Source organism: Gobio gobio (assembly GCF_949357685.1).
Source record: "Gobio gobio genome assembly, chromosome: 10".
In the NCBI taxonomy this organism is placed as follows: Eukaryota; Metazoa; Chordata; class Actinopteri; order Cypriniformes; family Gobionidae; genus Gobio; species Gobio gobio.
In genome coordinates this window covers 41,318,060-41,333,700 of record NC_137116.1, presented here as the reverse complement: position 1 = coordinate 41,333,700, position 15,641 = coordinate 41,318,060, and the positions used below count along the sequence as shown (strand labels likewise).

Genomic DNA, 15,641 nt, shown 5'->3' with positions numbered 1-15,641 from the left:
ACAACTAACACACAGTGTTAAAAGCCAGTCAGTGGGGTTTGTGATAGGAAACAATGCCATATTTCGAACAGTTTCATCATTTTTACTCTCCTGTCGCATTGAACATTGTACATATAGCAGCTTGTTGCTATAAAATATGGCTACACTTGTTACAGTTACATTTGTTCATGTATGTATCTTGCAACTACAGTGCAGCAAGTTTAATATTGCTGTCAGTTGTTAGCTGTCTTTTTTTGTGGAAGTTTGGAAGCCTGACTCTGAGAGCATTAATAGGTGTATGACCTTAGAAAATGAGCTGAACTCCATCAGTTAACCCTGTCTACTTGTTTCTGGTTCATGTTCAATAATTGAATCAAAGATTCTGTTTGGCTGTATGTCTTACCACAATGTCAATGATTTAAGGAGAATTGGTTTAGATATTACAGAAAAGACACCGGAGAACACATAATAACGTACCAGTGTTATCTTTAGCAAAGAAATAGTTTTTAACAAATTGAACAGGCGATAGGCTTCATCTAACAAGTCATCTCTAATACCTGAGGGAAAAACATGAGCAGCAGCAAACACTGACCTTCCCAACCTACATGTGGAGGTGAGACTGAGGCAGTTCAAAACAACTCTGGTGATCCTGCAACTTCAGAAGGTTAATGGAAAAACTGGCCTGAAATCCATTGTGTATTTGAATTATTCAGTGTAATTTTTTTTTTTTTAAGAAGTGTCTCCTGTAAAAGCAGAGGACAAATTGTTTCCTTATTTGACATCCTTTTAGTGACTCAAGTTGAACTGGCCTGCTTTTTAATTCTCAACTTTAGATTCTGAATTTGTTTTCTACCATACATTTAAACTATTTAACAACAATATGCATTAGTTGAAAAATTAATAATATTATGTAATTATATAATACACTTCTGTTCAAAAGTTTGTGCTCAGCAAGATTTTTTGAAATGAATACTTTTGTTCAGCAAGGATGCATTGAAGAGTGACAGTAAATAATATTACAAAATATTTTTCTTTCAAATAAATGCTTTTTACCTTCTATTAATCAAAGAATCCTAAACAATGTATTAGAATTTCAGCTGTTATAATAAAATATGTTTCTTGATCACCAAATCAGCATATCATAATGAGTAATGATGCTGAAAATTCAACTTTGGAATCACAGGAATAAATTACATTTTCAAATGTGTTAAAATAGGAAACTATTATTTTAAATTGTAAGTATAATTCCCAATATTACTTTATTTTTTATTTTAAAAATGGAGTCTGGTGAGCATAAGAGACTTCTTTCCAAAACATCATTAATCGTAATTAAAGTTTATTAATTACAACCTACACATAGTTCACAAAAGTTTCACACAGTTTGCATGGTAATGCAAAGCATGAAGGAGATTTGCAAATGAACTGAGGGTCATTTCTGCACCTGAGCACTTTAATGCATTGTTTATTTAGTCTGCAGTGACCCTATAGGTAGACAGGAGAAGATGCATTTTCTTTGCACACATAGCGGGCAGCATAAAATGTTTTACTTGATTGTGCACCGGTTGACATCTAAATTAGAATCTTCAGTGATTGACAGAAATAAACTGGTGCGAATCAGCCAAAGATTTAAGCTTTACAACGTCTAAAAAAATATCCTGGGGCAGAGATTTATTTGAACACTTGATGGTTGCTGTTTGTTGACTGTGCAGGACGCATTCAGGGCAAAACAATAATCTGAACTGAAATGTCCAGTTTTTGGCACACAACACAACTATGATCTTCAGCTCCATAGTATATCTTCTCAGCTCTAATATCACATTTCCTGCTGCTGTTCTGGCATGTGGCCATGTGCCGCCCTGAAATGTCTTTAACTCCGATGGGAATCAGGTCATATTATCAGTATTTTATTACATACTGTAAACCCGAATAAGTATCTGTTCTCAAACCATGCTCATGCTCCACCTGTCACCATGAAAAAACAAAGAAACAGATGCATGGCTAAACATTAAACACTAAGGGCCAGATTTACTAAACAGGGCAAATTACCATGAGAGCGCAATTCCAAAAAAGCGCAGTGTAAAGTTATGCGCGTGATCTACTGACGACGTGTAAATTAAGAACACAGATGCAGCCGGACCATTTCCATAATGACCAACACAATCTACCAGTTAACATCTGGTTTAAGATGTGCTTTTTTGGGCGGAAAATAATGACGCAAACACAAGTAAAATGACAAGCTCAAACCTTAGTAAATCACCTTGTGGGATTTATTTAAATACTCTCCTCCCATAATTTTTGCATCTGAAAGGGAAACTCCTACAAATGCATATGCAATAATGTCAGCCGCAAAAATAACCCTGTCCACTCCTTTTCGGCACACATTTTGGACTGTGTCTTTAGTAAATCGTGATAGTAGTTTTTTTAAGCTAAAAGTGGGTTTGCGCTGGCACAAGCTGTTAGTAAATCTGGCCCTAAATCTCCCACTTTACATTAACCTTGCACAAAAAAAATATGTTAGCATTTACTCTCCTTTTTGAGTGTCATGGCAAAGCATGCTGGGAAATAGAAATCCCAGCCCAGTTTCAGTTCAATATAAGTTTGTCTAAATGAAAAAAAAAAGTTAATAAAACTAAAAACAATGAAACAATTCAGATTACTTAATATAAGTCAGTTTTGTGAACTCAAAATTAAAAGAAAATTCTAAATACTCATAAAAGTTAATTTGATTGGACTAATTTGTTTAATTTAAGTTGTCTCTACTCAAACCAATTCATGTAATTAAATGTTTACAGTGCAGGATTCCTGCCCTGCTATTCCCAATAACACAAAACTGTTTGCACTTAAGTACTGTATGTGTTATTCTTTCAGTGGCATCCCTGGGAAGAACTGTGGTACCATTATTCTCACTGTAGAGGAACTTGGAAACTGTCGGGTAAGTCAGCAGTTTTACTTTATCCTCCACAGAATAGTTTTGCTCTGAATAATTGTTTTTTTTAACTGCCTTTCTCTTCAAAATTATTGTAACTCTTCAGCAGTGAAAACCTTTACTGAAATGATTCAGTTTGATAAGAAAGCTGACTGTTTTACTCTTCAGATCAGACCGTTCATTGCCTGGCAGACAAATACATTATTCCAGAGAAATGAACTGCAATGTGTTATCTCCACAGACAAAAGGGAAGCAACTTCAAAAACCAATTGAGCACCAAATACATATTTTAATGCTTTTATTTCCATTATACTGACAAAATGCTTTAAAAGCATAAATAATGGAATAACACAAGCCATGGTATTTGTAGTCACAGGTTAGCATCATTATTTAATATTTCTAACATGAATTATTAACCTCCTTTTAAATTGGCCATTTACTTAAATAAAAAACAGAACACAGGCTGATGGAACAACAGTTGAAAAATTCCAGCGCATTCAGTATAGCGAAGATCCATTGCAGCATTGCCCAATGGGTACTGTAAGAGCATTTGATCTAGTACACAGTGAAGGCTGTGCTTGTTTCGCTTGTTCTCCTGAATGCTTTCAGCTAGTATTTTAAGATCAGCTTTTATTGAACCAAAAGATCATGGAATTGGCATCAAGGTTTTCAAGGAAGAAAGAACACACACTGGAATGTTGCAGCAACTGGTGTCACAGCTTGAGTGTGAATAATCTGGGTTTCTTAAGATTGCTTAAATCAAAGTGAGATATGGATATTGTGACCTCCTTGGTCTAAATAAAAAGCAACAATGTCTCTAAAGTTCCCTTCAAAGGCTTGAATGCTTTAATAAGGATCCATATGGATTCTTGGAATGCTCTTTGAAGCACTTTGGACACTTCCTCTGCATGTCTTGTTTCATTGATTGTCTGTGCCTAATGAACTCGACGATCATGCATCCAATCTAATATTCTGCTTATGCATTTTAAATTTGTTCTGACGTCAAGTCTTGATTGCTGTTGGATACTGAAGGGTTCGAGATGGTGTCAGTGAAAAGCACTAGATGTATGTTAAGAGGCTTCTTATAAATGGGAGTGATGGCTTGGAAAAATGATAAGCAATAAAATGCTAATTAAGAGGCTTTTGATGAAATCTGGTTCTGTAGACATGCATATGGACGAATAAAAGGGTGCGGTGAGTGACCGGTTCACTAGTAATCACACTTTCCTGCAGAATTGTATTTTATTCTAATAAACAATACTATGTAAAATTATTTGTACAATTTTTATCTTTTTTATATTTTCTTTAGTAATAACATTTTATTTTGATACATTTTCTAAAATATTTAATTAATCTTTTAATGTTTTAATTAAATGTATTACATTTTAAATCAGTAATTTAAAAAAAGTGCTCTTTTGATGTGCATTGTCATATGAATGGCCAGCCAGTAATTGTACTACATTTACATTTAATCATTTAGCAGACACTTTTATCCAAAGCGACTTACAAATGAAGAGAGCAATTTAAGAAATCAGACCAACAAGAGGCTTTTTTTGAAAAACGAATAGAATAGGTAAGTGCTTGTCTTAATTGACCTATTGGTAAGCCCCGCCCCCCTTAGTTACTGTTGCTAACTCGGACAAACAAACGGAGTTGCTATATCTTACAATGTACAATGTCAGTGTGAAAACCTTATCCCAAGATGTTTTTGGACACAGATTGTTGCGTATATCCCGTCCGAATGATGGCCAAACTTAACTGATGGTTTATCAAGTTTATTGCATCGTTATTCACTCCAAAAAATCATCGTAAGAGCTGAACAAACGAAGCATAAGAAGTGCGCATTAATGTCTCATTCACAAACTATCTCTCTCCGTTGCATTATCATTAACATACACAGCAAATTACACAAAAACACTCAAACAACTAACAGTAAACAAACATATACAGACCGTATGCCTTTTCGAGGGTGCAGTTAATAACTGGTAAACTTTGTATCCGCAAAACAACTCCGATAAACTGCGTGCAAGCTCTTCCTTTCGTTACCCGGAGACTATAAAACCCACCAAAATAGGAGTCCTCCTTAGTAGGACAGATAATGTAGACCTTAAACATCTAAAATTAAATTAATTTACATATAACCAGTTTAATATGGAGAGGCACTGAAATGTAGACCTTCGTGTTTTTGACCTACAGTGTTAACGTTACATGACGTGAGAACAGTTAGTAATTTCGATTTGTTTGTTAGCAGGGACTTTAATCGTAACTTAACGAGAGTATGACAAACACTAAATCCTCTCAGGATACCTGGAATCAGTATTACAGTACCTCAGGCACGACGTTTTAGCATTTTTGCAGCATAAACACCATCAAACCGATGAGAGCTTCGGATTTTCCAATGCATCTCTATGGAGCTGACACCTAAAGATGTCCGAGTTCCGGTCCCAGCGCAACTGATACTCAACTGCTATTGGCTCATTTGCGTATGAGGGGAGGGGCTTACCGATAGGTCAATTGGTCAGGTGCTGCTGGAAAATATGTTTCTTTAGATGTTTTTTGAAAATGGCTATAGACTCAGCTGCTCGAATTGAGATTGGCAGGTCGTTCCACCAGGTGGGAACAGACCAGGATAAGGTCTGTGAGCGATTTTGTGCCTCTTTGGTATGGCACCTCGAGTCATCGTTCACTTGCAGAACGCAAGCTTCTGAAGGGCGCATAAGTCTGAACGAAGCGAGTTTAGGTATATTGGAGCACAGCCAGTGGTTGTCTTGTAGGCAAACACCAGTGCCAAGAATTTAATGCGAGCGGCTATTGGCAGCCAGTGCAAACTGATGAAGAGAGGTTTGACATATGGGCTCGTTGAAAAACTCCCTCGCAGCTGCATTCTGGATCAGTTGCAAAGGTTTGATAGTGCATGCCTAAGAGAGCATTACTATAGTCCAGTCTGAAGAGAACAAGAGTTGTGTGGCCTGCTCTGATAGGAAGGGTCTAATCTGTTGTATAATGCAAATTTGCAGGACAGGGCCGTTGTAGTAATATGATCAGTGAAGTTTAACTGATTATCAATCACAACTCCAAGGTTCCTGCTGTCCTAGAAGGAGTTATGGTTGACAAGCCCAGCTGAATGGAGAAGTTGTGATGAAGTGATGGGTTGGCTGAGACCAAAAGCAGTTCTGTCCTAGCAAGTTTTTAGTTGAGGTGGTGGTCTTTCATCCAGCCAGAAATGCCAGACAGGCTGCAATACGAACAGGATCATCTGGTTGAAATGAGAAGTAGAGTTGAGTGTCATCAGCATAGCAGTGATAGGAAAAGCCATGTTTCTGAATGACAGATCCTAGTGTAGATGGAGAAGAGAAGTGGTCCAAGCATTGAGCCCTGAGGAACACCAGTAGCTAGATGTTGGGACTTAGACAAATCACCCCTCCACGAAACCCATTTAATTTTCATGAACATTTTGAATTATTGCTTTATTTCAAATAAGATGGATATTAATTCAGCATCTGCTTTTTGATGGATTCAAATTTGATTCACAGTGAAGGAGTTTGCGGAATTCATTAGAATTGCCAGCACAGATAATGCAATAGAAAAAAATATTGAATTGATATTATTTTGCAGTCCACAGTTTTATTTCATCTTAAGGTAAAATATAACAATGCCATGGCTTTGTAGATTCAGGAGGTAAGGGAAAAGACAGAAAGGTTTTTTATCTCTATCCCTCCCATCTCTTTATCATGTCTTCTCACTGGAATGCTCCTGTTTCGTTTCTCTGTCTAGTAAAGTTTACTCTGTCACTGGTGATAGTACTCATTAAATAGCTGAAATAGCACAGAGTAAATTACAGCCTTTCCGGGTTGTAAATGGCTATGTTGGGTTGACTACAGGCTCAAACACACACAAAGGACTGCTCATTTGAGCGATCTATTGCACACACTCGCAGCCTCACTCAAGCTCATTTGAAATGCTCAAAAAGCTTTTCCCCTCTGTGAGGGTAATAGATTGGTACATCTGCTTGATCTATATATATATTTCACATGGTAGATCAAAAGATTTTACAGGATGTTATGAAAGGCCGGGTTTTGATCAGGTACACGCACAGAACATCTATGAGGAAATGCACCGTGTGGATAGAAAACCTCTGCTTAATAGCGAGAACGAGGTTTGCAAATATCTTCAAAAGTCTGTCTCCTTCCAAGAAGTTACATATAGCAGAATCGCATTCAAACACTAGATAAAACCTACAAACCCAAAATAATGAGTGAAATGTTACATCTATGAAGTACAATGTGGCTAAAGACAGGCAGCTTTAGCTGTGTTGTAAAGGGCTTTGAATGTCTGTCATTTATTTGACTAACTATGCTGTCGTTTAAGTTGTTTACTGTTGCTGAAGAAAGCATTTCAAAGAAAACTGCCACTCATGCTTGATTGCTCAATTCATAGAGGCTGGATTCAAAGCTAGCATAGGTTGATATTTTGCTTTTCTCTTCTCGAATTGTTTTCAGCTTGAATTGATCTTGCTAAGTTCCTATTTATAGGATCATAATCATTTTGAATGTTTGGTTTAAATGGACCCGTTAATCATGTGAAAAGTCCTCCACACACTGTGGGTTAGTTTCAGTCAAGAAACAATTAGAGCAATGTAGCCTACTAATAAAAAGGTAGTGCTCTTTCTACCATCAAATATGATGTGAATAGTCCCTCGACAAGATCATGAAGAGTCTCTTTGCTATTCAGTAATCAGTACATACTACCATTAGATTTAATGACTTTGTATCATTTAGACCTCACACCATACCATTATGACTAATGACGGCCCTCTGGCCCAAGCAGCTTTATGATGATGTCAGTCGTTACTGGAGTGTAATTTACCAACTACACACTGGACGAAGTGTCATGTGATTGAATGTTCTTCTCCTTCAATCTCTTCCTCTCTCCTCACTGACTCCAGTCTACAATTTCATCATTCTCTGAATGGCACTCTCAACACAAGATAGTGTTTAGCGGCTAATTGGTTCAAATGGAATTGATGCTTGCTGATGGCAGGCACAGATTAACCATTTGGGGCACAAAATAGCCATTTCAGGGCCTCGCCCAGTTTTTCTTTTTTTATCCCAAGAAATTGTATGTATTACTGTAACATTACGTCATAATAATAATAATTAAATTCATATCTTGATTCATGTGAAGTGTTATTTTAGTATTATTTATATAGTATTGTTATATTTATCATTATTTTAAATTAGCTTTTATTTTATAATTTTTAGTTTACATTTTTGTTTAAATTTTAGTTTTTTGTAAATATTTTTATTCTAACGTTAATGTATTTTTTTGTTATTTTAGTTTTTCAACTCACTTTCAGTTAGTTGCTCAGGCAAATTTCAAATTTGTTTAAGTTTAAGATTTTCATATATTTATATTTTATTTCATATCAGATTTATTTCAAAACAATAGTTTAATAGTTTTAGTTGTGTTCTGACCAAAATTATGAGACATCAATTTTCATATTATAGCTGATATTCATTATAATATTTTTCTTTGCATTATTATCATTGTAGAGTGATCGAGGTATGAGCATAAAACTACTCCAGTAAACAAAAACATTATGATCTAGAAATTGAAAAAAGACAGAAAATGATGTCTGTTGAATTGAGAAAATTACAATCACGGTGTCATTGGGGATGTCAGTATTGACATGGCTTGAAATATTTCCTGAGTGCTAAATATTGAGCCTCAGTCAGTGGTATTTATGGGAGGAATCGTTCATTAGTGAATTATTTATTATTTTAAAGAATAGGCAAAAAAGTAATTTTACCTTTAAACCTTTTCCCACCAAAAAACATAAGGTGAATGAAGGATAGACACAGGTGTCTGGAACACATGACTTTATAAAATGTGCATGTACACATACTTCCTGACCTATAGAGACATGGTGGGGGGGAATTGCGCCTGAGGGTCCAGAGAACCACGTCATTCATCTAAGCTGCACAAGAAAAAGCCTCTGATTTCACTACATTTAGCTGCTCCCTGTACTCTTTCAATCTTTTACCTTCCATTTTTCCTTCTTTGCCCTTCATGTTCTTTCTTTCTTTCATTTTTTATTCTTTCTTTCTTTTCCTCAGGACTGTGCAACAATGCAGTTCTGTGCCAATAAGCTGGATAAGAAAGACTTCTTTGGCCGCTCTGACCCGTTCATGGTGTTCTACAGAAGTAATGAGGACGGAACGTGAGTTAGCTGTCTCTCTCTCTCTCTCTCTCTCTCTCTCATTGATTCGCAGCACTCTCTCAGACATGGAAGCGTGTACGAGAAATGTGCATGTCTTCTTTTCATGAAGTGAACGGACATGTGAAGAAAATATGTCTGGGTCTTTGGAATGTCTTTGAAAATGGTTCTAGCCAATAATATAACTGCCTATATGCAATAAAATAGAATCATACAATGCATACTGCTTTGTTTGAATTTCACATCTTTGTGTTTTGTTAATTAGGTTCACTATTTGCCATAAAACTGAAGTGGTAAAGAATACACTGAACCCTGTCTGGCAGCCGTTCACCATCCCTGTCAGAGCGCTTTGCAATGGAGATTATGACAGGTGCGCTCACACATACACAAACAGACATGCATGTCAATATGCACGGATGCTTGTGCACCTGTCACCAGTGTTAACAGGTCTCATTTACTAACTGTGCATGCACGTAAAACCAGTGTGAAAAAGCTTTCACACAGTAATTCAAAATGCAGGATAATTGTTTTGTAATATTATTGTATTATATTATGAATTATATTATATTATGCATGTTTGTAATATAATAACTAAGAATAAAAAGTAACTATGCAAGTCTTTTTTTAAGAGTAACAAAACTGTGTTATTGTTCATTCTGATATGCAGTCGATCACGTGTAGCCTAAGACTATGTAAAGGTGTATAGTATGTGGAAGAGCCTGATTTAGAACTGTTTGTGTGTATTATGATAATTTATCTGTGGGTACGCAGTTACATTATTTAGAATCATTTTAGCATTGAGGGTTTAACATTAGAATGAGGATAAGAATATTTGTGTGCATACATTGTTGTGAATCCTGTGAAAATGTAGCTGTTGTTACTGAATAAGCCGCCGTTTATGTGCGTGTCGAGAGGGATCGCATCCCTGTGCTCTTTGATTCAGTCGCACATATAGACCAGACTGCTGGTACTCATTGCATCAGCATTATTTGATCACAGACAGCCCTGTTCACGGTGCTGCACTTTTGTGATTTATGTGCTCTACAAGGACACATTATTTTTGCTTTGCACTTTCTGTGTAGCAGATATTTGTTCGTGTGTTTGCACTACACTGTTTCTTTGTTGGTCTACATAGGCCTATGTACTTTCCAGTGTGTGTCAAACAGTTTGTTGTGTTCAGTGATATTTTGTTGGCCAGGAATGGGCAACGTCAGTCCTGGAGTGCCATTGTCTTGCAGAGTTTAGCTCCCACTCTAATCAAACACACCTTAAGACCAATTTCTCCCCTTCCTACAATCCTAGGTAAAGTCCCGACTATCTTGATGGTTCTACAGATTATCTTATCAGATTTTCCTGTGATGTGATGTGATGTGTGTTGAGAGTGACTGAATTGGCTCGGAAGAACGTGGGCGTCGCCCCGGTCTCGAATCGTAAATATTCAAAATGCATGCTCTGGAGATTATCACGTGAAACAAAACAATACCCAATCAAAAAGCGAGCTGACGGAAGACTCACCTCCTGTTCGCGCTGTAACATGTAAAGCCCACGTTCACCCAAAAATGAAAATTATCCCGTGATTTACTCACCCTCAAGCCATCCTAGGTGTTTATGACTTCTTCTTTCAGATGAACACAATCTGAGTGATATTAAAAAATATCTAGGCTCTTCCAAGCTTTATGGGAGTGAATGGCAGACCTGATTTTGAAGCCCAAAAAAGTGATGCGTATGGCCATCAGTTGGAAGCTATTTATTTTAGTTTATAAAGTTTTAAATATGGATATTTTTCGCTTCACTTCAGTAGGCCTTTATTAACTCCCTGGAACCGTATGGATTACTTTTCTTATGGATGAATGGTCCGCCATTCACTACAATTATAAAGCTTGGAAGAGCCAGGATATTTTTTAATATAACTCTGATTGTGTTCGTCTGAAAGAAGAATGTCAAATACACCTAGGATGGCTTGAGGGTGAGTAAATCATGATTTTCATTTTTGGATGAACTAACCCTTTAAAGTCATGTTTGATGCGAGAGATTTCGTGTGATTTCCTGGGCTCACAGGGTGGACTTTGTTGTTTGTAAATGGAATCTGTTTGTGTGTGGTGTGCTTTTCATGGTCACATTGTGGCACTAGAGGAACAAAATGGTTAAATCTATAATTTCTTATCATCATGTTTGAGGTCTCTCACATTTTGAAAATCTTTTAGTGTGGCCCAGCCTTAAGGCTACAGGCAGGTGAGTTTTTATTATTTTTAATCAGGGTCTGCAGGAACACCGGCACTTTAGGACCGTCGTTGCCCATCCCTATAGTGTGTGTCCATTTTCATGGCCCAGGTGAGGCTTGTAGACGCATTGGCAGCTGTGTGTCGTCTGAGAGCTGTCATAGTCAATACACAGGGAACAGAACCACCTGCCGCCCAGTCCCCACCTGGCCTCTGATCCCTTGTGTGTGAGAGAGACACAGCAAAAGAGAGAGAGAAAAAAGAAAGGGAAACTCCAGCTGTTGTGGGACTGTGCTAATTATTACCTGTTGTAAGGATGCCAGTTGAGAGCGTATTTATATTGCAGTTGGTATATTTCAACAGAAAAAGGTCCATAATAATTTTTAGATGTTATGCAGATCCTAATATATTTCAGAATAGCAAAATAATGACTTTTAAGCAATAATGTGGCAGAAAGTATGCAATTATTACATCATTTGATTCATTTAATTGTTAAAGAGTGCTGTTGTACTGATGATCAGCTCAGGTTGTGCTAATATGAAGTTGTTTTTAGCACATAAAGCTATGCTGTCATGCTGACCATCAGTGTGCATCTGGATGTATATCTTATTATTTTCTCTGAAACAAATGCTTGTATTAAATCAGGTTAGCAGGGCAAGGCAGGGCCTCCTTCAGGGGTCTTAAACAAATGAGAGAAATTTGGTTTGATTGACATGAGGGGAAGCCATAATTTACCCATAGTGTCATAACTGATCTGCATCTGTCTGTGATCTTGGGGAGAGACAGGAACAGCACTTAACCCTGTCAATCAGCCACTCTCCTGAGGGAAACATCTCAGACTTTACAGAGGAAATTACCTCAGGGCTTCCGTATATATTCGACACCTCTGAGTGGCTGATAGAAAGTTATCGAAGTAGTTTTATAGTGGAAAGTCCTATAAATGTGTGCAGAAATTCTGGTTAGTTTACATTTTCCAATATTGTTCTTGTGTTTTCTGGTTTGAATCAATAAGAGAAAAATTCTTGCTATATTTCAAATGTATTTAAAATATTTATAAGAATATTTCCATTACATTAAAATATATTGTAAACTACTGTTCAAAAGTTCGGGGTCAGTAAGATATGTTTTTGAAAGAAGTCTGTTATGTTCACCAAGGCTGAATTTATTTGATCAGCTAAATATAGCAGTGATATTGTGAAATATTATTGCAATTTAAAATAACTGTTTTCTATTTGAATACATTTAAAAATGTAATTTATTCCTGTGATGGCAAAGCTGAATTTTCAGCAGCATTACTCCAGTCGTCAATGTCACATGATCCTACAGAAATTATTCTAATATGCTGATTTGGTGCTTAAAGGGTTAGTTCACCCAAACATGAAAATTCTGTCATTAATTACTTACCCATGTCGTTCAACACCCGTAAGACCTCCGTTCATCTTCGGAACACAAATGAAGATATTTTAGTTGAAATCCGATGGCTCAGAAAGGCCTCCATTGGCACAATGCACTGTACACTCTCAAGAACCATAAAAAGTACTAAAGATATCGTTACAAAGTCCGTCTCACTACAGTGGTTCTACAATAACTGTATGAAGCAACGAGAATAGTTTTTGTGTGCAAAAAAAAACTAAATAACGACTTATATAGTGATGACCGATTTCAAAACACAGCATCATGAAGCTTCGAAGCGTTATGAATCAGTGAGTCGATTCAGCGGTTTGGATCGCCAAAGTCACGTGATTTCAGCAGTTTGGCGGTTTGACACGCGATCCGAATCATGATTCGACTCGCTGATTCATAACGCTTCGAAGCTTCATGATGCGGTGTTTTGAAATCGGTCATCACTATACAAGTCGTTATATAGGGTTTTTTGCGCACAAAAAATATTCTCGTCGCTTCTTATTTTGTGAAATATAACAATAATAATAAATAATAATTTTTCAAAAGAAAAAAAATCAGTACTGTATATAATATATATTTGTATTATTATACCACAATAATAGACTGGAGTCGGGAAAAATAATTATATTTCAGATTAGGCATAAAAACAAAATTGTGGTTGGTCACTTTATATGCAAATCAAAGCCTTGTCTAGAATAAGTTGCAATTTGAACCAGACCTTTTGCTGTTTAGTTGAAGGTCTGTGAATCTGGTTTTCTGTCTGCTGGGAATCTGAGTACTGATAGACAGGATGTGTGCCATATGATCTCTGATGAATCGCCTACATCTGTTCTCCTACTCCAGAGCTGTACCAGTCTGCTTTACCAACAGATGGAGAGTTTCCCCATGTAATCCATGCAAATACTCAATAGAGGCTCAGTGCTCTGAGTTTAGGTCCATTCTCTCATTCCAACTCAGATGATGCATTTTTGCCACTGAGAATTCATTACTACCTTTGCAAAGTAAACAGCAGCCAATGATTCTAATCAAGCAACCGTACAAAATCACGTTTTACATCCTACGACTATGAAAAATTCCTGATTTACCAAGTACAAATAATCATGAAAAAACCTTTTGTAGCATAATCATGTGGGGGAAAAAAATAATAAACAAGTCTGCTGAATAGACTGGAATGAATTTCCATCAACCAGCATGGTATTTCTCGTGATGATTTTTGACCAAGGGAGGCTTTCTGGTTAAGCTAGTTAAAGGGCTAGTTCACCCACAAATGAAGATTCTGTCAACATTTATGATATCATTCTTCAAAATATAGAAGAACCCAACTGACTGTCATTTTAAGGACACAAACAGCTGAAATATTCTTCAAAATATCTTTTTTGTTTTCTAGAGAAGAAAAAGTCATATGAGGGTGAGTAAATGGACAACATGTTCATGTTTGGTTGAACTATCCCTTATAACACTACATACATTATGCTGGTTATTTAACAGGGGGAGAAGAATGATTGGCTGAATTGTGTGTAATCTTTACCGGTGTCTGTTTTTTGTTCATTCATTTTCATTGCAACAGTAAATACAAGCACATCCCTGCGTTTCATGATAACAAGTGTGTGCCACGCTTCGGCGCCAAATGCTGTTAGAGCTATTACCCTCGAAAGCCATTTTTATTAACGAGGCTACAAATCTCCGCTGCCTCTCTGTAATTGATCGCGTTAACTTGCTTTGAACAGAATGAGGTTCTAATTATTCAAAACTTCAGATGTAATTAATGTTTGAATGAAACTCGCCTGCGTCCTGTCAGGTGAAGTGATGCTCCAGGCGCTGCTCTGTGTCACAACCCGGGAGTTCATTCCCTGCCGACCGCTGTTTAATTCCGAGTGCACTGTCTGGATAATGGCCTGTAATTGGTTGGTTTTAGCATGGAGATGAAAAGACAGTGAGACTGAGTCTCTCAGCCCCTGTTTAATCAGAAAGCGTCCTTTATTTCAGCTGCCGCTCTCTTTCCAGTGTCTGACAAATCGCCACACCATGTTTTTAAATGCTCTGTTTTAAATCTTTCAGGTCCATTAAAGTGGAGGTGTACGACTGGGACAGAGATGGCAGGTAGAAAAGCACATATTTGTTTATTTACACTACACATTTACGTAATATGATCTTATGCCCCACACAAAGACACATCACTGACACATCTTTTTTTTTTATTATGATTTTTCCTTGAGAACAAAGTGGACAAAATTTCCTCCTAGCTTCCTGCAGTATTCATGTCACCATGCTCTAAAACGCCTGGCAGTAACAAATACTGATCACTCCCTCGTAAATAAGTTCAAATCCATCTATTTTCATCATCACAGACAGTAAGAGTCTCTTTTTTCTTCCTTGTGCTTCAGTCATGATTTTATCGGGGAGTTCACCACCAGCTACAGAGACCTCTCTCGCGGTCAGAGTCAGTTCAACGTGTATGAGGTGAGTTTAGATACTGGAGACTGATCCATTAATCCACAGAGGATCCATTGGGTTGAAATAAAGGAGGGGATTCTAGATTCATCAAGTGATGATGGCAGAAAAAGAAGAGAAAATGTGTGTGTGTATCTTTTTTGCACTGAATCAGTTTTGAACAAAATAGGGGAGACTGCGCTTGGTTGGAACATCCCCTTGTTATATATATTTTATATATATATATACTTTTAATGTAATTTATTTTGTGATGCAAAGCTGAATTTTCATCGGATATTACTCCGGTCTTCAGTGTCACATAATCCTTCAGAAACCATTCTAACATGCTGATATATTATATAGCATTTATATAAAATGGAAATCTTTTGTAACAATATACGCTATCGTGCATTTGTGTATGTGAGAAAGGAGGAGGAGGGGGTTGGGTGTGTATTAAAGTGGCGTG

General features: G+C 36.9%; 1 protein-coding gene across 2 annotated transcripts in view; it reads left to right on the top strand.

Moving 5' to 3' along the window:
• cpne5a (copine Va) overlaps positions 1–15,641 on the top strand; it is an 82,819-nt gene that overhangs the window by 40,666 nt on the left and 26,512 nt on the right. For both annotated transcript variants that reach the window (XM_079827322.1, XM_079827321.1), the window contains 5 exons: positions 2,848–2,911; positions 9,022–9,125; positions 9,388–9,492; positions 14,804–14,845; positions 15,130–15,205. In XM_079827322.1, coding sequence (XP_079683448.1) covers positions 2,848–2,911; positions 9,022–9,125; positions 9,388–9,492; positions 14,804–14,845; positions 15,130–15,205 — 391 coding nt within the window. The remainder of the gene's footprint in view (positions 1–2,847; positions 2,912–9,021; positions 9,126–9,387; positions 9,493–14,803; positions 14,846–15,129; positions 15,206–15,641) is intronic.